At 47.2% G+C, this 21,036-nt stretch overlaps 1 protein-coding gene and 1 long non-coding RNA gene across 2 annotated transcripts; one reads left to right on the top strand and one right to left on the bottom strand.

The window, feature by feature from the left end:
- Positions 1-1,698: 1,698 nt before the first annotated feature.
- On the top strand, positions 1,699-4,550 carry LOC118243645 (regulator of G-protein signaling 2). The gene is made up of 5 exons (XM_035537883.2): positions 1,699-1,838; positions 1,952-2,053; positions 2,167-2,228; positions 2,986-3,152; positions 3,572-4,550. Exons 1-5 carry the CDS (start codon positions 1,726-1,728, stop codon positions 3,764-3,766), a joined length of 639 nt encoding a protein of 212 aa, XP_035393776.1. The 5' UTR covers positions 1,699-1,725; the 3' UTR covers positions 3,767-4,550.
- A 3,519-nt stretch (positions 4,551-8,069) lies between these two features.
- LOC126913385 (uncharacterized) lies at positions 8,070-20,763 on the bottom strand. Its single transcript, XR_007708587.1, has 3 exons — positions 20,513-20,763; positions 10,603-10,747; positions 8,070-8,118 (listed from the first exon to the last, which is right to left on the bottom strand). It is a non-coding gene; the product is annotated as an uncharacterized LOC126913385 (long non-coding RNA).
- Positions 20,764-21,036: the final 273 nt, after the last annotated feature.

Below are 21,036 nucleotides of genomic sequence, written 5' to 3'. Positions count from 1 at the left end.
ACTGTTCTCTCTCTCCCTTGGAGCTTCCCTGCAGTTTCTCTTCCCCCCAGTTCCATGTTAGCTGTGGATCCTGCTTCCTAGGAGAGGTTGGTGCGTTTCTCCAGCGAACAAGTACAAAACCCCAAAGCTCACCAGGTTACAATTGGTAGCACACCCCTAAATCCAGGGCAGATATTCAAAGAAAAGGAACTCAAGGAGAATCAGGGTAAAAGAAACTTGAAGCCAGCACTGAAAATGGGGAAACCTCCTACAAATGAGGTAGATGAGGATGTACTGAGCACTGTGGCATTGTAGCACTCAGGTGAAGGAAACTCTTCTTGTAGAGCATTTGGTCCTTTACATAGGCTCTGCTACGTCAAGGCCCAAATGAGGCCCAGGGCTGAGTTTCGAGCTGTTTCTTTACTCCGAAGCAGCCTGCCTGCCCCTAGCAGGGGCTGCGTGCTGTGACTTTCACACGTGCAGACGATGTCCCCATCCTCATGCATTGCAGGCAGCCCCTGGCCAGCTCCTGCCCAAACCGTCTGCAGCTGCACAGCTTGGCCAACCCCGGGACTCGAGGCGGGTGATGATTTAAATGCCTGGAAGCGAGCCAGCACGGCTCCGTCCCTCACACAGGCACGGGCTGCCCTCGGCTCGCCTTGGCAAGTTCCTGTCAGTGAAGGTGCTGGCGCTGGTGCTCTTATGGCACTTGGCGCCTCACCGCCACTAATATTGCCATATCCCCTCCCTCCCGGGGTAACAGCCTCGTAATAATTTCCTGTAACAACTTTATACATGAGGTACAAGGCTGAAGGGCTACCTACTGCAAAAGCCGTTTGGTAACGCGTAGGGGATGGGACTTGATTTTTGTACCAGAGCCCCTACACATCTTGCAAAGGACTTATAACTAGTGCTGAAAAGCATCCTTGTGCAAGTGTGTTCACAAATCAAACAGAATTCACTTGCCCTGTGTATATCTCACCTAAGGCAAAACGCCTTTGCACAGCTTTGTGCATGTTCTGCGAGCAGGGGACGTCAGACTGGGGGTTGGTTCCCCGAGCGGGGCAGGGGATGCTGCCGCAGCCCCGATGCTGCAGGGCTGTGCTGAAGTCAGGTTTTTGGGAAACGAGGAGTCTGCAGCTGCTCTTGTGGGGCTGCAGGATGGGAAGGGGCTGCAGAGAGGGGCTGCAGGACAGGAGGGTGGTGGTGGACGCCGCACGGGGCGGCAGAGCCGATTTAGGGGCGGCAGGCTGCGAGGGAAGGAAAGCCGCCCCCCAGACGTGCGGCCATCCCGCGGTGTGATAAGGGCGGCCCCTTGTCTCTTGTTTATCCGTTTGCTTGTTTAGCGTGCAGGCTGCGCGCTGCATCTCTTTGAGAAATTCCCTTTAAAAAAAAAACAAAAAACCAACAACAAAAAACAAACTCGCCCCCCCAAAAAAGAGAAAAAGAAAAAAAAAGGAAAGAAAAAAAAAAAAGAAAAGGAAAAAAAAGAAAAGGAAAAAAAAAGGGAAAAAAGGGAAAAAAGGGAAAAAAGGGGACCTCCACTTCCAAAGGCCGGGCGGGGCCGTGCCGCTGTGGGCGTGGCCTAGGGGAGGGGGGCGTGCCCTCCCCGCGAGGGGCGTGGTCTGGGCTGGGGGCGTTTCGCCCCCCGAGGGGCGTGGCCGGGCCGGGGGCGGGGCCCGCGGGCCTATATAAGGGGCGCGCGGCGGGCGGCGGGGCAGTGGCGGCGTCGGTGCGGGCCGGGCGATGCAGAGCGCGATGCTGCTGGCGCTGCGGCCCGGCGGGCGGCACTCGGAGCGGGGCGGGCGGCGCCGCGGGGAGCTGGAGGAGGCGGAGAAGGGCCGCATGAAGAGGACGATGTGAGTGTGCCCCCGGCGGGGGAGCGGTGGGGATGGGGGCAGGGCTGTCGGGGGAGGTTGGGTCCCCTCTGCTGGGTGCTCCCGGTGCTGAAGGCGCTTCTCCCTTCTCCTAGCATTAAGGACTGGAAGAAGAGGCTGAGCTACTTTCTGCAGAACTCTTCCACTTCCACCAACGTGAAAGCCAATAAGGGGGGGAAGCACCACGCCTACTTCAGGTAAGTTACGGCCGGTTCTGCTTAAATAACTCCAGTATTGCACAAAATTAAAAAAAAAAAAAAAGACTAAAGCTTCTGGAGCAGATCCTGATGTTCTCTGTGGCTCTCTGCAGGCCTTCCCCTGAAGAAGCTCGGCTGTGGTCAGAAGCCTTTGATGAACTCCTTGCTAATAAATGTAAGTTTGTCTTTGAACTGTAGCATTTAACACTAAAATGATGGGGAACTTTGTGTCTTGAAGAGATTGCTTCCGTGCACATCGGTGTTGTCCCTTGCTTTGTAAACCAGTATTAAAACATTGAAATTCCCCTGCCGTGGAGTATTCTTGTCCCAGAGGTAGCTGTAAACTGTGTAGTTAAACCATATGTGTTAGCTTGGCTTTGCCAAAGGCCATTCACTGGGCTCTCTGTTCATCTAAGACAAATGCATTAAAACTTGGGAAGGGTTCTGCAACAAAGTTCAGTGCTCTCCAGGTTTTGCTGTAGCTCTACAAGGAAGAGCACACAACAGCAGAGCAAAAGAGACTAAGAAATATTACTGTTTGCTCTTTGAACCTTTGAGTCATCCTTTCCATTGCAAGAAGTATTCCAGGGGGTTGTAGCCCTGTCATAAATATTTACTCCAGTCTGAAGGTTAATACAGGAGATCCCATTTAGAGAATTTTTTTATATATGGAGGCATCACAAAAGGGAGCACAATGACTAGAAATGCCTTTCATTTGTGTGTTTATCTAAAAATGACTAACTTGAAGCCTGCCAAGCTGTTAGGGCGTTAGTTTGCTCACATACATAAAAGCGGACTTTTCATTGCCATCCCAGAAAGAGCCAGATCAGAAACAGAGCAAAGTGTTTTGGTAGGAACAGATGTGATAAATGGGTAAATTCAAGATTCCTGAAATACTTACTTGATGCATTTTTTTCCCCTCCTTTCCCTAGATGGTCTTGCTGCTTTCCGAGCCTTTCTGAAGTCTGAGTTCTGCGAAGAGAACATCGAGTTCTGGCTGGCCTGCGAGGACTTCAAGAAAACCAAGTCACCCCAGAAGCTCACATCAAAAGCAAAGAAGATCTACAATGATTTCATTGAGAAGGAGGCTCCCAAAGAGGTAAAGAAAACCTATTTAAACATAACTGCCCTCCCTGTTCTATGAAATTTTGGCCTTACTTTTTCTCTGAACTCCTTTTGAGACACAGATGTCAGAAATGCATCATGTGTGTCTCACCAAATACAGCTCCCCACTAATTGCCTTTTCACCAAGTTGGAATATGGCACAAAGAGCATTTCAGGGAGTTTCCATCTAAGCTGGGGGAAAACCAACAGTCTCATTGAACACCTGTAATGCTTGAGTTTAGCACTGAAAGATAGTGTCATTTGAATTACTTCGGGTTTTTGCATTAAAGAATTTTCTTAAAAACTAATTTAACCCTGTACATTAGTACAGGATCTTTCAACCTCTTCAGAAATTTTGTTGTATTATACTTGTTTGAATTCAGTTCTCAGAAGTAAATGTCCTTTCTGTTTCAGATAAACATAGACTTCCAAACCAAGAACATAATCGCGCAGAACATCCAAGAAGCTACGCATACTTGCTTCAGCGCAGCACAGAAGAGGGTTTACAGCTTAATGGAGAACAACTCGTACCCCCGGTTTTTGGAATCTGAGTTCTACCAGGAGCTGTGCAAGAAGACACCTATCACCAGTGCTGCCCAAGGGACATGAGCTGTGGAGCTATGAGCTTGCTCTTCGCAAGGAGAAGCCTTTTAGTCACTGAGGAAGCAAGCCACAGCTGACCTGAAAGACCGAGGTACTGAGTACTCAGTCCGTTTTCCATGGTGCAAAAGGACAACTACTGACTTCAGTGAAAGCTGATGGTAAAGAATGACATTGTCAGAGGGCAGCAGAAGCGTGCCAGGCAGCTGCTGGCGATGCACTTATCTGAGCGCTGCAGTGGAAAGGTGCCTTCATGCCTCAGACCGAGCTGTGCAGTGTAAAGTCCTTGTCACAGCTGTGGTGTTGATAGAGCAGGTCAGAACAGGGCTTCCTTGTTGTAAACAGAAGTGGCTCTGTACAGTCGGGCAGTGCTGGGAACTCGAGTTGGGTATTTCTCCTAAACATCAACCAGTATTGCTGTCATCAGTCACTCGGTATTTTAACACCGGTTGCGTAAACTGACACCAGTTGAAAAGAAATGTGTTGGGTTTGTGTGTGACTCGTAGACACTGCTACCACTGTCACTACGCTGTGCGAAGTGAGGAAGGGAGATCCCCCTGTTCCCAGAAGGACAGGTTGTACAGCTGAGCATCCAGGGCTGGGTTGTGCCAGCAGGGCTGCACAAGGCCAGACAGAGGGCAAAACTTGGCCACAGCGAACAGGAGCTATGTAGTATTATATTTAAAGGTAGATTATGATTGTGTTGAATTCTGCAATAATGTCATAATTCTGTCTCAAGGACAGCAAGCTTCAGTGAAGTCTTATTGTTTTTAATAAACTATTTTGATACAAAGCTGCTTTTGTTGCTTGTTTTGCACACACAGATACATGGTCTGGCACTGGATGGGGTGTTCTGCAGCACCCATTCTCATGGGTGTGATCTCCAGGCTAATTTTTAAGCTGTTAGCTCTTAACCTACTGGGCAGGTTGTTTTCAGCAAAGTAAAAACCCTCAGAGCCTGAAAGCAGCCTGAAAGCTTAACAGGGGTGATAAATTTCAGCACATCCAGTTTTAACTACCTCCCCATGGAAATAATCTCTTAGACAGTGCAGTTTGCATGCATGGCTAGGAGTGATGACAAGTCAACCAGAAAACAGCAGCAGCGTTGCTGCTGGAGCTCAAAGGCACAGGATGCTCCCTGGAATACAGGTACCTGTACTACTGCAGCAGTACAGCTGCTCAAGACCCCCTGCTTCAAGCAGGACGTGATTTTCAGGCTGCAAACCTGTGCAGTGTCAGTGGAGGTAAGACCATAATAAAAAGACTTGACTGCCTGCTGGGTGAGCACTCTTAAACAGGGAGAGTTAGTGGTCATCTTTCCTCCATGGATACTTTTTCTAATTGACGACATCCCAGAGCATTACCTCCAACAGTCCCATAGTTGTAGGCCGTAATTTGTAAGCTTCCTGACTTCTGAACTTGGGCTGCTCAACATCCTGGCTCCAGCTGCGCTGACCACACTCCTCAGGTCCCAGCTTTACCTGTTTGGTCCCTATATACCCACAGCAGTCACTCCTACAGGGATCCCCTTCATGCACCAAGAAAACTCCCCACAGGATTTCCTATTTTAATCGTGCACCTACGGATTGTGCAAAGGCAACTATTTTAAGCATCTATATGCTGCTACATATTCTGCAACACACATACACAAGTACGCACATTATACTGCCTCTATACATGGAAAGAGGTAAAAACAGAGGCAACATAGACCCATTTCTAGGGCTGAGTTTTACCTGTGAGAGCTGGCTCCTACAACCAAGCTTTCTGATCAGTTTAGTTACCTCTACATGAAATAAGCACAATAAAAAAATCTGGCCGATAATTTACTGTAACAGAAAGCTTTCCCCTAACACCTAACCAGGAAAAAAGGTTTGGGCTGATGAGTGCTTTTGTAATCCAACAAAATTTGAAGAGCATAAAAATAGCCAGAATTATACCTGCTAATGACTCAGAGCCAGGGCAGGAATAATTCCATGAAATTTCATTGGCTTCAGTAAAGCCTCATCAACCTGTGCCAATCTGGGATGTGGTAATTAACCATTGCTGGTGTCTGGTTTCAGGGAAAGAAACATTTCTAATTTCAGCAGGTGCCAGAACTACTTATAGCACAGCCTGAAGTCCAGAGGGGAAAATTAGGTGGGGCTGCTAGGCAAGGCATCACTGCCTGAGGGCTATTCTTGTGTATTCTTAATATTTGAGTTGTTTACATGGAACTTGAAGTCTGTGCAGGCAGCTCCTTAGCTTGCACTGAGCATGCCATCAGGGTACCAAGAGCCAAGTTGGGCCGTGCCCCCAGGAAGGTTTTCATGCAGCCTGAGAGCCCTGGTTTTAAGGGTAAGCTTTGCAGCACAACAGTTTGGTGCATCAACAACTACAAAAAAAAAAATCTTAATTTTAGTAAAATGCTTAACACATCTGTGGAGACAACATCTATTATGCTTTAGCAGTTTGCAGAAAGAGCCCTATTTTCCCAGCTCCCAGGGTAAGCTTCATCATGAAAAGGTCGGTACAGGCATGTCGGGAGCCTTACAACCCGTGGAAGATTGCTACGAACGCTTTGTGGAGAAGCACGAGCATACCAACTGCTTTAAGAGGTGCTGCTTCCGTATTGTGGGCACCCGTACAGCTACAGTTAAAACTGGTACCCTGCTATCAGTATCCAACAGCAACAAATGAGCTGCTGATTTCCCCACAGATGCTGGTGGGGAAAGGTGGCTCTGGGAATGGCAGAGGGAGGTTCAGCAGAGCTGGGATCCTGCAAGCAAAGGTAAGGCCAGGGCATGGCTGTATTTTCATTTTTTAAAGCTCTCATCGTGTTGTCAAGTTGCTCCAGCCCTTGGCCATGTTGACAGCCTCCCAGGCAGAAAAAAATAAAGAGAAGGGATGCCTCTGGGTAACATCATTCCAGGAACCATAGCTGCAAATGAGAACAGGCTGTGAGCACGTCAGTCTGCAAACAAAGCTCGCTTTTTTAGCGACTTAGGACTTGCTGCAAAAAGCTGAGGATGGAAAGAAGTGGACACCTCCCAGAGGGTGGGGGTAGGGGGGCACCCCAGCTCTGCTGTCACAGCCTCCAGCTGCACCGCAAGTCCTGGCTGATCCCAAGAAGTCAGCGCTAGCTCATGCACTACTAACACAACAAGCAATGTTGGGATAGCGAGTCTGGAGATCCTGACTTGCTGAAGAACACCAGCAAATCCAGAACAAAAGCAACTTTTAACTATTTATGTATCAATTTTTTTTTTTTAGCCTCTAGTTTCCCAGTATTTTGTGCTTTTCTTACAGCTCTGGTTGCTGGAGGCAAGTGGTTCCCCTGCTTTCAGATCAAAAGATACATTTCTCACCCTTATAATTACGCAGAAAAATTTGAAATTGTAATCTGAGTCTGTGCACCCCTAGTAAATCCCCACACCAGAACATAAACACTTCTGCTTAAATTGTATATATTTTTTGAAATATTAACTACAGTTTCACAATTTGGAGAAACTAGGTCATGAATGCCAAATGAATGCATCTGGCAATAGCCTGTTTTAAAGGATCTGCTCTGATACTGCAGCACAGGGCTATCTGACCGAGAGCCCACCATGCTATCAAGAAGGAAACGTAAAGTAATCTCTTAAAACGTGAAGCCAAGGCAGCTGACCCTTGGCAAGTGCACTCTGGCCCAAAGGCTGGAGAGGACCTCTGAGAACAGGGTGAGCTAAACAGCAAAGCTGACTCACCACTCCAGGCCAATGGGAAAACAATGCCACCCCGTAAACAAATTGAAATGCGCTGCTCTTGCTCCTTGTATTTGTTTATTGTGGTCAAAAAATGTACCAAGACTATAAATAAAAATGCATTTCCACTTGAAATTCCAAAATCCTATTTGGAGAAGGGGAGGCTGATGACGGCTTTGCAGGGCTTTATAGGCATGTGTGCATGTGCATGGAAGGGTTCCTCGGATGGGACTTCACGACTCGGCGACTTCTGTGCAGCACAAAATCATCAACCTTTAGAAGTCTGGGGATTTTTGTATGTAAACATATATCTGCAAACTTGGCTTAATATTATTTAGGTGGGGAAAAACTGTTTGGAGCCTGGGACAACATCCCAAACTCATCTTCCTTCAGGTGACATAGCATTACCTATGGCTTCTCCTCATCCCACCAGTACAGCGACAGCTGGTGTCCCTACTGGTTCACGCATGCCAGGAACAAACTGCCAGGGAGCAGCAGGAGATGGGGATGACTGCTGGCAAGACTACAACATCAACCCATGGTCCATACCACAGACAGTGCAGAAATAGGGCTGGAGACAGACCTACCTGCAACATAGGTCCAAGATCCATCCAGGAGAGAGGGACAGTCACACAGCTGCACCTACAACACAAAGAGGGGCAGGGTAATCAAGGCTGAGCTTAAATGGAGCCCCCACTCCATTGCAGTGGGGGGGGGGGGAGGGAGAGGGAGAGGGAGAGGGAGAGGGAGAGGGAGAGGGAGAGGGAGAGGGAGAGGGAGAGGGAGAGGGAGAGGGGGAGAGAGAGGGGGAGAGAGAGAGACGACACAGGTGGGCCATTGAGGCCATCAGTGCCCTCAGGGCCCTGACACAACTGTATAGGAGCTCTTTTCTCAGGGTTACTGTGCTAGCTGTATGGTCCCATCAGCTCACCATCTTTAAGCACTCTTGATTTTTTATGGAGTCTCTGCAGCAGGATTTGTGGTGAACATCCTCAGAAACACCCCACAGAGGTTAGCCTCATACACTTTTGTAGATGCACTAATTGACTTTATCCTCAGCGCTGTAACTGAGAAATGACAGCTGGCCAGCAAAGAAACGCGGGCAAAATAGTCCCAACAGTTCTCCTACGCAGGAGTTTCAAATGCAAGTCCTTTGTGTCTGTTGGCAATCTTTCATTAGAGTAAGCATTGAGATCAGAGTTTCCAACAGCTACAAAGTACCCATGAGCAGCAATTACATGATGTTCCATTAAAAATATTAAATATCCCATTCAAGATAATCTAATTGACAGAAATTAGTACTTGTGTTTCCCAGCCAATTTTCCCACTTCAGATCTAATGGAATAAGTTGTGTTTCTGCATTACAGATTTAGACAGAAAGCAGCTCTGTGGCCTCCTGGCTTGAAGCCTGACTTTGGGTTTTCAGAGGACATGGTACTAATCTAAAATTTATAGGGCTTGGAAAGTCGGCTGGCCAATATGGAAAAGGCACTTAGGAGCAGAGCGGGCTGTTTACTTAGCTGGTGTGCTCCTTCGCCTTCACGGATGTCAAAAGGAAATCGAAATAACAGCGACGTGAAAGGACACGAGTATTACAGAGGGGCAGTGAGGCACTGTGCTAGCACCCTCCTGGCTCAGCCATTTTGTAAAGACTGACAGGATTAACCCTTCTGCCTGGACCTGCCAGAGATGAGGGCTGCTGCCGGGGCTGAGCTCGGGAGGTGATAGAGCAGTCCTGCAGCAGGACGGGGCCATGGCAATTGCAGACTCAGGGAGGTCGGAGGTCCTCCTGCTTCCAGCAGGCTTCGCGTTGCGTCACGGAGATTATCTGTCGTGTGTGGCTGCCCGCCCTGGCGTCCACCCAGGCTTCATGCGTCTGTTTGCAGAGCTGAGCTGTCTCCCGATTTGGCTGTGTCTGATTCTTGCTGTTTACACTGCCTGATACCCACTCCGAGGCTGGGACCAGGAGTCTAAGCAAGGAGAGAAATGACGGCCAGGAAGGCCAGGGCTCCTCCAGCTGCACTCAGTGCCATCAGTGGTCTGAAGCATTGCTTTTGCACCTTGTATTCCCAGCAGGAATACAAAGGTTTGGGAGCAGGTTCCTTCCATTCCCACAGGGAGAGTGCAGCTCATGCTGCAGCAGTGCAGCTTGGCTCTTCCAGGTGGAAGTGCCAAGTAAAATCTGCAGCATAAATGGGTCATGGTTGAGAGCTGAGAAAAAGAACAGTTGTGACCTTAGGATTAGGTGGTAAAAGAGCTGTTTGGATGGAAGGGTGGAGTTACGTAGTTACACGATCCAACTGGCTGCATCTTCATACTGCTAGAGGGATAATGCTTGTTTCAACAGGTTAATGATGCCTGTATAAGCACATCAGTAGCTATTGAATATGCACAGAATTTTCCCAATAAAGCCTCTTGGCTTAATTTTTATACAGGAAAAAACAAGGCACTCTCCAGAGCCAGCTGTGTGAATAAATTGGTTTATCCTAACACAAAGAGACCAAATTCATTTTAATTTCAAATTCTCACAGATAGATTCTGTCTCTGGAGAGCCACTTACAAATAAGGGCCAAATCTATCACTCTGGAGAACTCACTGGGCCAGGTCCCAGATCTGCATTCGTATGGCTCTGTCCATAAGTCAGTGAGGAAGGAATAGTGGACATCCCTTTTGCTAGCACCAAAGAAGCAATATATACTGCCACCCTTTCAATTTTCCTACAATTAACATTTGCTAACTATTTGTTGGGCCTAGACTCCTGATCCTGGTAGAATAGCAGCTAGAGGTACTGTAGAAATCCTTTAGTTACCCCCAAGCCCCACAGCAATATGTATGCTTTATTAAAGCTGAGAAGTTGGAATCCTTGGCAGCTATTTGTGACAACGATGGAAGTAAAACCTTTCCAATAACTGGAAGAATCCAAGTGGCAGAGCTTTTTCAGAGCAATTTCCCAAAGGTTAAGAAGGCCTCTGCAGGTCTTACTGTGTTAAATGTGCTCTGTGCCTCAGAGCTGCCTGCGGGGTCTGTTGGTGCAGTGAACCAAGATAAGGGATTGTGCTAAGTGAGCGCTTGAGCAGCATGATTGCCAGCAGGTGGGTTTGGAAAGCAGTGAAGAACGATACTTACCCTACGACAGCTCCCAGCTAAACTGAGTTTCCCTCTGCCCCAGGGATCTTCCTGAAGCTAGCAGTGGTCACCAGGCGTGGGTCTTCACACAGGGCCATAGAAAGGTCACGTTAGAACAGGGCAGCAGAATTGGGATATTTAATACCTAGAAGACAAATAGATCATCTTTCCAGAGATCAACACTTAAGCTATGTGTGTAGATAGAGAGTCTGAAATGGCTTGAAGAGCACCAGCCCTCCTTTCTAGCCAACCTCTTTTCTCTTTTTGACACCCCTCTCCCCACATCCAAGTATTTCTTCTCTGAAAAAGTTACCCTGTCTAAAACGTCACATTTGCTTAATAATGTCTTGAAGCTGTTTGGCTCTGAGGAGATATGACAGTGCACAGTTTTTATGAAGTGTGGTGTTCTGGAACACAGACACTTGTAAACTATTTCTCTTCTTGTACGTTTCCTTACAAAACCAACAAATTACACTGACATAATAATAATAACAAATAATAATTTAAAAAGTACTGTACTCTGGAATAAGCAGCCTGCACGCAGAAAGGTCATTTGTCTCTTGGCATGCAGATGTGCTTCAGCTTCCAGAGAAGGCACCTATACCACACACAGGAGCTTTAGCAAATCTCCCTGTATGTTTTTCCCGAGGCTGCTAGTTACAGGGGAACCTACTGAAAATGACTCTTAACTGCTTTGCCTCTTCACAGCTGAAATGCAAGGAAACTCATTTCTCAACCAGCTCCACTGGGCACCGTAACACACGCAGTGGTTCTCTGTCAGCAGTTTCTGTCAGACCCCTGTGGCCTCATGTCGGCCTGGCCCTACTTCACGTTCAGTCATGGGTGCCTCAGCGACACGGCCCTTCTTCCCACAAGGGAGATAAGGACTTGGTTAAGAGACAGAATGATATCTTAGGAAATATCAGAGATCTGCAGCTTTGTACAGAGCAATTAGACCAGCCTAGAGCACCCAGCAGATCTCAGGTAGTGCTGCATGGCTGGCGCAGCAAAGCAGGGAGTGTGCCTGTGACTGGACTGTAACAACAGGCTCCCAAAAGTAGCACCTAGAGGCCTCAGAGCAGGGTGACTCTCTCTGAAACACCACTTCAGCACTCCCTGGGGGCTTTCTGGACCGAAACATGACTGCACCCTCATGACAGGAGCATGGGGATTGGCGAGATGAGAGAGGAGAGCCACTGGCATGGGCCATGGCTTCCCCACACCAGCAGGGCCTTTGTGTCAGAGTGGACATGGGGCAGGTGAAGCTAGGAAGGACATCGTGGGGCTGGCTGGGCACCAGTGAGGGAAACAAACCACCGAGCACTGCTTCAGCCCCGTGAATCACTGCTGCACTGGGGTCTTATCCCCGGATGGGGGGACTCACTCCTGTCAGTACCTGAACGAGTAGGATCAATGCGGACTCGGAGAGGAAGGGTTACAATATACAGACCAGCATATTTTCCACTAGGAAACAGTAAGTGACTAATGACGATGGCAGTCATTAACAAGAAGGCGAGTCAGGAAATAACGTCCAAAGACAGCAGCAGCTCCTCTGAGTAAGCGCAGGTTGGCGGAGCATCGCCCTGCTGCTGCCCTGCAGGGCGGGCTGGGCGCAGGCAGGTGCTCGTCCTGGCAGTGGGAGGACTGTGGTGTCGATGCTACCAGAAAAAAAAAATACAAACACCAACACCAACAAATACAAGGGGAGCAAAGTTCTTTTTATAGGCAAAGAACAATGCCAGCTGCAGGGTTTGCACGAGGCTTTAGCACCACAAACAACAGAGGAGCACGGATGAAGTGGCACTCAGGAAGCATGCGGGCAGTTGATAGCAGATCACCAGCAGATAGAAATCCCCCCTCAGATCAAGGCGTGCTGGCAGAAGCATCAACATTTGCACTCCACAAGGAAAGAAGCAAGGAAGCTGCTTTGCTGCTTTACTGGCAGCAAAATGTAGTTTGCACTTGTGGGAGCTAATGTGGCCAATTGCTTATTCCTGGAATAAGCCACTTGCATATAACCACAAAAGGATACACAGAATTATTTTAGTAGCAGTTTACCAAAACCAGCCACATTTAAGTCTTTTTTTTTTTTCAATCTCAGCATGATGTCAACATGCGTACCAAAGGACCTTGAGCAACATCCCCAGCTGGATGACAGCTGTTTTGTCACATCCTTCCCAATTCCCCCGCCACATTCGGTGAGTGACACTGCACAGGACATGCTTTGGGACAGCATCAGCATTCCCACGTGAGCTTTCCAATGGTCAAACTTGCGTATTGCTAGCAGCACAGATTCAGGGAATTTTGCTCAGAAGGACTAAGGATATGGTTTGCATGTTACGCTGCAGCATGACGTACCAGCAGCAGCTGCCTTACTGGGAAGAGCTCCCTCCCCATCCCTGCTCCCTGCACGTCCATCGCTGTCCTTGCATCTGATTTAGCAACTGTGGAGCTGCTGCACAGCTGAATGAGGAAGCTGGTCTGGCAGGAAGTTTTTCTTCTTTTCCGTGGGATCAGCTGGCTGGTCCACCTGACTGTCCAGCCACCCAGCCTCTGGAGGGTGATGGGAAGAGACGAACCTTCTGGTGGGGGGACACAGCCCGGTCTGTTGCAGCCTCCAACCACATCATCTTCCCACCCTTTACCCAGCACCTTGGGTACACTTTGCAGGCTGTGCTGAGCAGTCTGTCCATCTGCTGGTACTGCCAGAGAGCTCTAGTAGGTCATTAAAATGCAGTTCAAATCAATCTGCAGCATCTGTGGCCCCAGTGTTGACAAATCTTTTGCAGTATCCTGAGCTGTGCTGTCCATACAGCTGAAATTTCCTTCCTTCTGCCAACGACAAAACTTGTGAAAAGACAGGCTTCTTTGATCTGCTCTCCCTTTGAGAAACAGAACTTCGGGGTCACCTGGTGTGACACCAGGATTTGTGAAAAGACAGAGCTGGAATGGCAGCAATCCTGGGTACAGAAACACGTCCTTTCCCTCTCTGTCCCAGGTCACTGCTTAAAAGCCAAAAACTTTCTGCCCTGCTTCTTAAACAAAACAAAACAAAACAAAACAAACAAACAAAAAAACCTCTGCTGAGTAAAATATATTGGCTTTCAGTGGGCTGCACCAGCTATGGCTGCAGGACCATGGCAGGGTGCAGGGTACCTTGCTGCAGCAGGTTGCCTTGAGAAACAGCTATTTTGGGAAACTGTTCAGATTCTGTTCAGGCAGAGGGATCCTGCCTGAATCAGCTGGGAGCAGTGTTAACATACTGAACCTGGGTGAGGGGCAGGGTCCTTGTCCTTTCCCCTCAGCCAAAGAAGCCTTCAAGGGAAGGCTGTTTGAAGCCTGGGCTGTATTTAGAAGTAGAGAGCCTTTGCTCTCTCTCTGGTGAGGACACGGCCAGACAGACAGGAAGGTGGGGTGACCGACCTTCAGGTTCACACCCCTCATCACCGCTCTGTCATACTCTTCCCTTTGCGCTCCTCCTTGGGCACATCACCAGCCTCTTGTAAGGAATGCAATTAATCTGGAAACAGCACTGCTGATTTTCTGCCCCTCCTTCCTCGAAAACCTGACCAGACCGGTCATGTAACAGCACATTGAGATGTTCAAAGACTGCGGGAGCAACATCCCCGTGGTGGATATCAGCAGCAAAGCTGGGAGCACGGTGATGCCCAGATCGGGAGGGGACACCTTGGGCTGGTTCTCAGAAAAACGCTTGTTGGCTGGTTTAAGATCCAATGAATGAATTCATGTTACAGATCACCTGAATACCTACTGACACTACTCAGCCTTGTTGGGAGGTTCAAGGTTCAAATACAGCCTAAAAATAATTTTAGCACATTGGCAATGTGTCCTTATATGAGTCACTGGCTTAAAACAAGTGGGTAAAAGTGTAAATGGACAAAGCAGCACAGCATCATCATTTTCCCAAAGCAGCTCAGCTGATTTCCAAATAGAGCCAGGAAAGCACCAGTGCAAATTCATATCTTCCAGCAGTACATTTTCATGTATTCAGTGGCTTTCCGGTGATGAGTGCAGTTTCCAGTACAAGCAAAACCCATGCTGTTATGGAACAAGGAAATACACTTTAAAACTACTGTAGAGATTTTTACAAGGCAAATATCAGATTGAATAACACCTTGCTATAGATCCATTGCCAGAAGTCAGTTTTACTGGTGATTAAGGTAACCAACTGAATTTGCCATTTTCAACAGCATTTTGATACCACCAAGCAGTGATATTTTCCTAAACTAGATAGGATTGGACTGACGTCATCAAGAATTCAGTATATTTGAGATGAATGTTACTTCTAATTTTGCTTGTTGATGCTTATTTCTTACTGTGTAGTTTATAAATATTCTCTCCCTGCCATGCACTACCTGTAATGGAGAAAATGATTTACTAGAAACAAGCACAACTCAGCCACAGCAGCTGAAGCTATTGTTATTATTGACTGCATGGCCTCTTCTGCAGTATCCAGAATCACAGTTTGACTAAGGCCAAACAAACTGATTCCGATTAAAGCAAGAATTTTAACAGTTCTTGCTTGAATATTCACCTAAAATTTGCTAAAGCTTCATAGAAAATGTATTTAGAGTATATACATGCTTCTAAATAACCCACACCTCCTAAATTGCTCTCTCCCAAACAGGCAGGGGGTATGTAACTTCCTGTTCTGCTAGGGCTCCAGCAAGGAAGCCCCATGATTGAGCCCTGTTGCAGTTTTAGGAACACCAGGGGACAGGGGTAAGTTGAAGCAGGAGGTCTTTTCCCTTTCCCAAGCCCTGATGCATGAAGATAATTATTTTTATTCTTGCAGTCTTCTCTGATTCCACAACTACTGTTTCTATTTACTGCCCTAGCTTGCAAAGATATTCCCTGAATTTGCCTTTCAAAACCCAGGGAATCCTTTTCACCCATATTTCCTCCTTGGCAAGAGAAAATGAAGTCAGCTGTGTCAAATGTCTTATATTCTCCATTTCATATTTTTGCAAACACAGAGAAACAGATATGCCCTTGGTCAATAAAGCTGATCCGAGGGACAGAAAGCAACTGTGAGATGATCTTGGAGCTCCATGTCTGGTTGGAAACAGCTCTGAAATGCAGCTTTTCTATGCCACCAAACAATTGCCAGTTACCGATGGGCACGTCTCGCTTCGCACTGCCAGCACAACTTTATTTTTTCATTGACCTTCTTAAGAGCAGCCACTTTCCTCCCTGGGGATCATCTGGCGCATGTTTTCCAAAAAGACTCCTTGTGCAGCCAGCATTGACATTTCCGATTAACCTTTACAGGCTGGGTTTGTCTGAAATTGAGCAGACGCTGGACACTCGGCCAGCACCAGCCCTGGCAGGTGACACTGCAGTGGCACCGTCCAGTTCCCTTTCAGGGCCGGGACCAAGCCCTCCAAGCACCTGCCTGCCTGAAGTCTTCGCTTCAAAAATGGCCCAAAAATGTCTGATACAGAAAGCTAAGTGGTACAACACTGCATTTAGACCCAAAATACACCACAGTAAGGTACAAGATACCTGTGCACTCTGTAAGTGGCTAGAGTGAATTTTCTTTCTGACTGGTTAGATAATACATCCAAATCATTGATCAATAGCTAGATCCAGCGCAAAGGGAGCTAGTGCTTAAAAGTTAAATGGCTCTATTTAAAATACAGATACCTGCTAATGTTAGAATAAGATATATATGAAACATGCATTTTGAATAGAGAGACATTCCTCTCAAGTTCAGCCTTTCAGATAAACCTGAAATTGAAACCAAATAATCGGCCACAGAAGCATCAACCTTGTCCTTGCTCAGTTCTCGGGCTGAGGCCTGGTCTGGATTTGGTGCATCAAAAGGCAATGAGAAGGACTGTTTTCTTGAACTGAAATTGGTATGACATGAAAATCAAAGAAATACAATATTGGGTGGCAGGAAAGCCACAAGAACAGGCAAAAGTAATAAGCATCAGCTTTCCAACTGTGCAGTTCTCTGTCCTTGCCTCATGAAAACAGTGTTTGCTGAGAAAGGCTGCCTGAGAAATTGGGACTGCATTCAGCGTTAGCAGTTTGGTGAGCAGCTGAGCCACGAGGTCTTCCAGCCACCAGGATACTGCTCAGGTGCATGGGGACACAAGATGAGACACCTCATTGTGTGAAGTACCCTAGATTTGGGGGATACCTTTATACAAATGAGGAAATATACCCTGGTTTGAACTTGACTCTGTCATACAATAAATTTGGCATATTTTTGTTATAAAAAGGGAAGTTACTGGTAAATCTTTCTTGCTTCTCAAACCAAAACCAGGCCTGTCACTCTGAAGACAATTCTGATCTAAGCAGAGAATAAGGTTTTACAAAAAGAGAGATGGTTGGTACAAAGACTGGCATCTGCAAATGTCAGTCTAACAGAAATTTTGACTTTTCTGTTCAAAAATATCCTTCCTGGTTCTTATGTCTGGGAAAACATGAAGCGATTCAATGAGGTTACAGTGATGCTTCAGTTTACTGGAAAATAAAAGGTTTTAATTCTTTCCGCAGCTCCATTAAGCATTTTCCTCGCAGGAGAATTTGCTGGAATAGTTAACGTGGAATAAAATATTCCACAGTACCCGGTCCAGGATAGAAATGTTCCGGCTTGGGTACACGGCTTTTTCCTAGTTTAGCCCATTTGGGGAATTGCATTAAGCTAAAATGGATTCTCATTTGAAATAAGTTTCCAGTAACAGAGATGTTCATGAATCTCTTTAAATTTAAAATTTAACAGAGTTAACTCCAGAGCAATTTCCTAACACTAGGCCTTATTTTATTGCCGTACATTCCTGGGAGGAAATGGAAAATGAAGAAACGTACAAAACCCCCAGATATCCCCTTCAATACGGCTTTCAAAGGGATGTGGCTTCACCGGGATCCTGCTGAGCACAGTAGCAAGCTCTTTAAGGAAAATCCCATTACTGCACTGTGTCTTACAACTTTCCCTTTCAAAGAACTTCCCACAGGAAAGCCCATGGGAATGGAGGACAGGCAGAAAGACCCGGATTGTGAAACCCGAGTCACACTCATTTCCCTCAGATCAGTTCTTGGAACAACTTTGCCGTCAGCTTGGAGTAGGGGTAATGCTTCAAGCTGAGAAAAAAAGGGTGGCCGAGGGTTCTGCTCATGGTTTGACAAATAGCACAGAGAAGGATAGAAATAGCATATGAATTTACAAAAGCCCTCCCTGCTTCTTGCGCTACGGGAAGCACCTGGCACCCAGCTACACTTGCCAGGCGGCAGATTAAAACAAACAAGCAGGAGCACGTCCTCGCACACTCTGCTGAGACTCTGTGGATCATCCAGGGGCCGAAAGTATCAGCAGCTTTACTGTATGACTCGCTAGAGCAAAAGCAATGTTGGTCTGCGTGGTTATTAGAGCTGATAGCTCACTTGTGAGAAATCTCCAAGGGGTGGTTTGCAGCTGGGCATGCAAGGAGAGGGATCATGTTGTGTTTGCCCCCTTCGGCCCCACAGTAACACCCTGCTCCCAGCCACTGGCAGGAGAAGGCTCCCCGATACTGGAGCTCTGGGCTTTGGGTACCCTGATGCTACCCAGAGAGGGGTGTGAAAGGCAACAGGCAGCAATTTGTGCCCTTCCCTCACCCCCTCTGACTGGCAGCGGGCAAAACCACAGGGACTTGGTGTGTTGGGGACATCCCAAAAGCCTGCAGAGGTGCGGTGGCTGTTGCTGCTCCTGGCTAGAAGGCTGGAGCAGAGCACCCTTAGGTGCTGAGACCAGGGGTTCGGCTGACTGAGCAGATCTGGAAACCAAGAAGGGTTGAAGCAGAGCTGAAAAGCTTTTGCTGAGGTTGTAATCAGGGCTCAAGAGCAGCGTGTTTTATCTGTCTTTCACACTCCTGTAAACACACACAGATAGTGCTGACAGCTACTGAATTGTGCAGCTAAGGAAAGGCAAAATGCAGCTGCTCGCAAATGGTAAAAATTTAAGGTATTAAAAGTTCTCTGTCTGCACTCACACTGGAAGACCTTAGGATGAGCTTGTTTAACAGCACAGATAACCATGCACACATCAACATGAAAGCTTTCCTAGCTTTTATTTTAGGGATGTGTTACCTGAGAAAGAGGTAAAAGCAGCATTGTGCTGCCAAGGCGAGGTCTGAGAATCACTTCTTGCTGTCAGAGGCTGGAATGCGGTCCCACAGAGACTTGGGCTGGGCACTTCCCATCTATATTTAGGGTGTTGCAATCCTACCCTCTCACCCACACGTTCTCACCCTCAGCAGGATGCTGGCTCTGGCATCTCTGCAGCCGAGAGTGCGCTGGCTCCCTAAATCCCAAAGTCACAAGTGTTGGCTCTTGTGCATGTGCTGGGGCGAGAGCCCACGGTGAGGCAGGACTTGGTGGCAAAACTGCTCCTCACTTCCAGCCACTTAATTGATTGAGAAAATGCTAAGAAGTGACTCAGAGCTCTCAAATACTCAATAGCACACAGTGATAAACCTACACGTGCAGTTCTCATAGGAGCTGTCTGCAACATACCCAGAGCCTGACCCACAGAGTCGACTTGGATGACCTCTCATGCTGTGAGCCACGACAACATTATTAACAACCACCCGGCAGCTAATTACGCCTCACACACATCCCAGTGCACCAGCCTGTGCTGGGACAGTGTTTATGTACAGAGTCTGTGCACGTTCCCACGCTTGTAGTCAGCAGGAGCAAGGACTCACATCCATTCCCCATCCTCCCATCTCTACCACGAAGAGGTTGCACCCTTTGCTGCTCACACATTGCACTGAATGAAAACAAAAAAAGTGTACTGAATTTAAGAATAGAAATCTGATGTTCTCTGCTTGTTTGATTTTTCTTTTCACATCAGTAAGCTCGGGAAGGTGCAGCCCTTGCTCTGTAGATTTAAGATTGATTCAAACAACTGTCAGACAGCGTGAAGATTTTTTTTTTTTTTTTTTAGCAAAGTGTCACATACACACAGCACTTCCACTTACACCACTCATTATGCTGCTTCTCAATATTTTCCATATCAGTCATTGCTGCACACCAGGATATACATATTGAAATTTGCCCTTCCCTTTTGATTCATTCAGAAATGTCATCATGCACCGCCACAGATGTCAGCACGGTGTCACTTACACTACCTCGTGACACAGCTTCCTAAGCAGAGCAGTAAAAGTCGGGTGGTTAGGAAACAACTCCTAGCTGCTGCCATAGCAGTGGCAGCAATCAATCATGGCACATTAATTAAGTGGGTACTTAGTAATACGCTGTAGTGAGATTATTTGAGAAGGTTTCAGCAAGGAAAAATGAAAAGTGAAAGTTTAAGACTCAAGATTTTGCTTTAAGCAGGACTAGGTCTTTCTGACTTAGAGCTGCACACAGATTAAAAGTATGTTGTCCTCAGGCAGCACTTCTAGCTCCTGCGATCTGCTTTGCTTGTCTGAGAGTCCACAGCTGCTGGAGCTGTGGCTTAACATGACAAATTCAATTTTCTTTTTACAACACCTGTGGTTGCAAAACAAATGCTGAAATACAACTTCCAAATGTCCAAGAGACTGCAAGGCTAACAACCCCTCCCCATCCTCCCCCAACGTAAATCCTCTTTTTCTTAAAATGTAGAAGGTTTTTAGTTTTTAAATTATTATTAAATTTAACATTTAGGACTAACATAAAGTGGTGCAATGTCATTGTCTCTGCTTGCAGCCTCTGCTGCTGCTGCAGATGGCAGAATCCTAACAGTGTGGAACTTCAAAAAATTATTATTTCGACCTCGCTGTGGAGGGTCAGAGCCAGACTTCCAGCAGCAGCTGCTTAAAATAGCAACCATTTTTCTCAGTTTATAAATTTAAATACCATTTATGGACACAGCACCACAGAGAGGGGGTGTGCGTTCCCCTTCTGATATACAAACCTAGTGTTTCAGACCAATAGGATCAAACCAAACTGCCAAAATGACGACACACCACAGAAAACCTGTGGGCAGGCTGGGGAGGCGACACAGGAGCATGGAACCGCATGCGAATCCAGAAACAGGCGCTGCATCCTCGAAATAATGTCGTGAGGTGTGCAAGCACAGCACAGCAAACGTGGGCCCCACTCATTACAGCCACTGCTCCCTGTCAGGTCACCAGCCTGGCAAGTGCAGGCTGCCACAAGGGCAGGCAAAACTCGCCTCGCTGAGAACAAAGAGATGGTTTCACAACTAGCGCAGAAACGAAACAGGCTGCTGAATTCATCACAGCTCCCCGGGAGTGTTGCAACCTCCGTACTTTCTTCCCTTGCATGGGAGTCTTTCACTTTTCAGTGAAACAGCTTGTGCTTAAATGGGTGCAGCTATTGTCTCACACATGAGGACCTTTTTAATGAAATCCTAAACGTGGCATGAAAGAGCCTGAACAGTTTCAGGGTGTTTTTTCTTGATTCCTGCTAGTTGGG

Source organism: Cygnus atratus, chromosome 8 (genome assembly GCF_013377495.2).
Source record: "Cygnus atratus isolate AKBS03 ecotype Queensland, Australia chromosome 8, CAtr_DNAZoo_HiC_assembly, whole genome shotgun sequence".
In the NCBI taxonomy this organism is placed as follows: Eukaryota; Metazoa; Chordata; class Aves; order Anseriformes; family Anatidae; genus Cygnus; species Cygnus atratus.
Note: the sequence above shows the minus strand (reverse complement) of the source record. Positions and strands in the feature narration are given on the sequence as shown.

Coding starts and splice junctions, on each gene's coding strand:
- LOC118243645 (XM_035537883.2), top strand. CDS start 1,726: ATGCAGAGCGCGATGCTGCTGGCGCTGCGGCCCGGCGGGCGGCACTCG. Junction 1,839..1,951: donor GGCCGCATGAAGAGGACGAT/GTGAGTGTGCCC, acceptor CCCTTCTCCTAG/CATTAAGGACTGGAAGAAGA. Junction 3,153..3,571: donor AGAAGGAGGCTCCCAAAGAG/GTAAAGAAAACC, acceptor TTTCTGTTTCAG/ATAAACATAGACTTCCAAAC.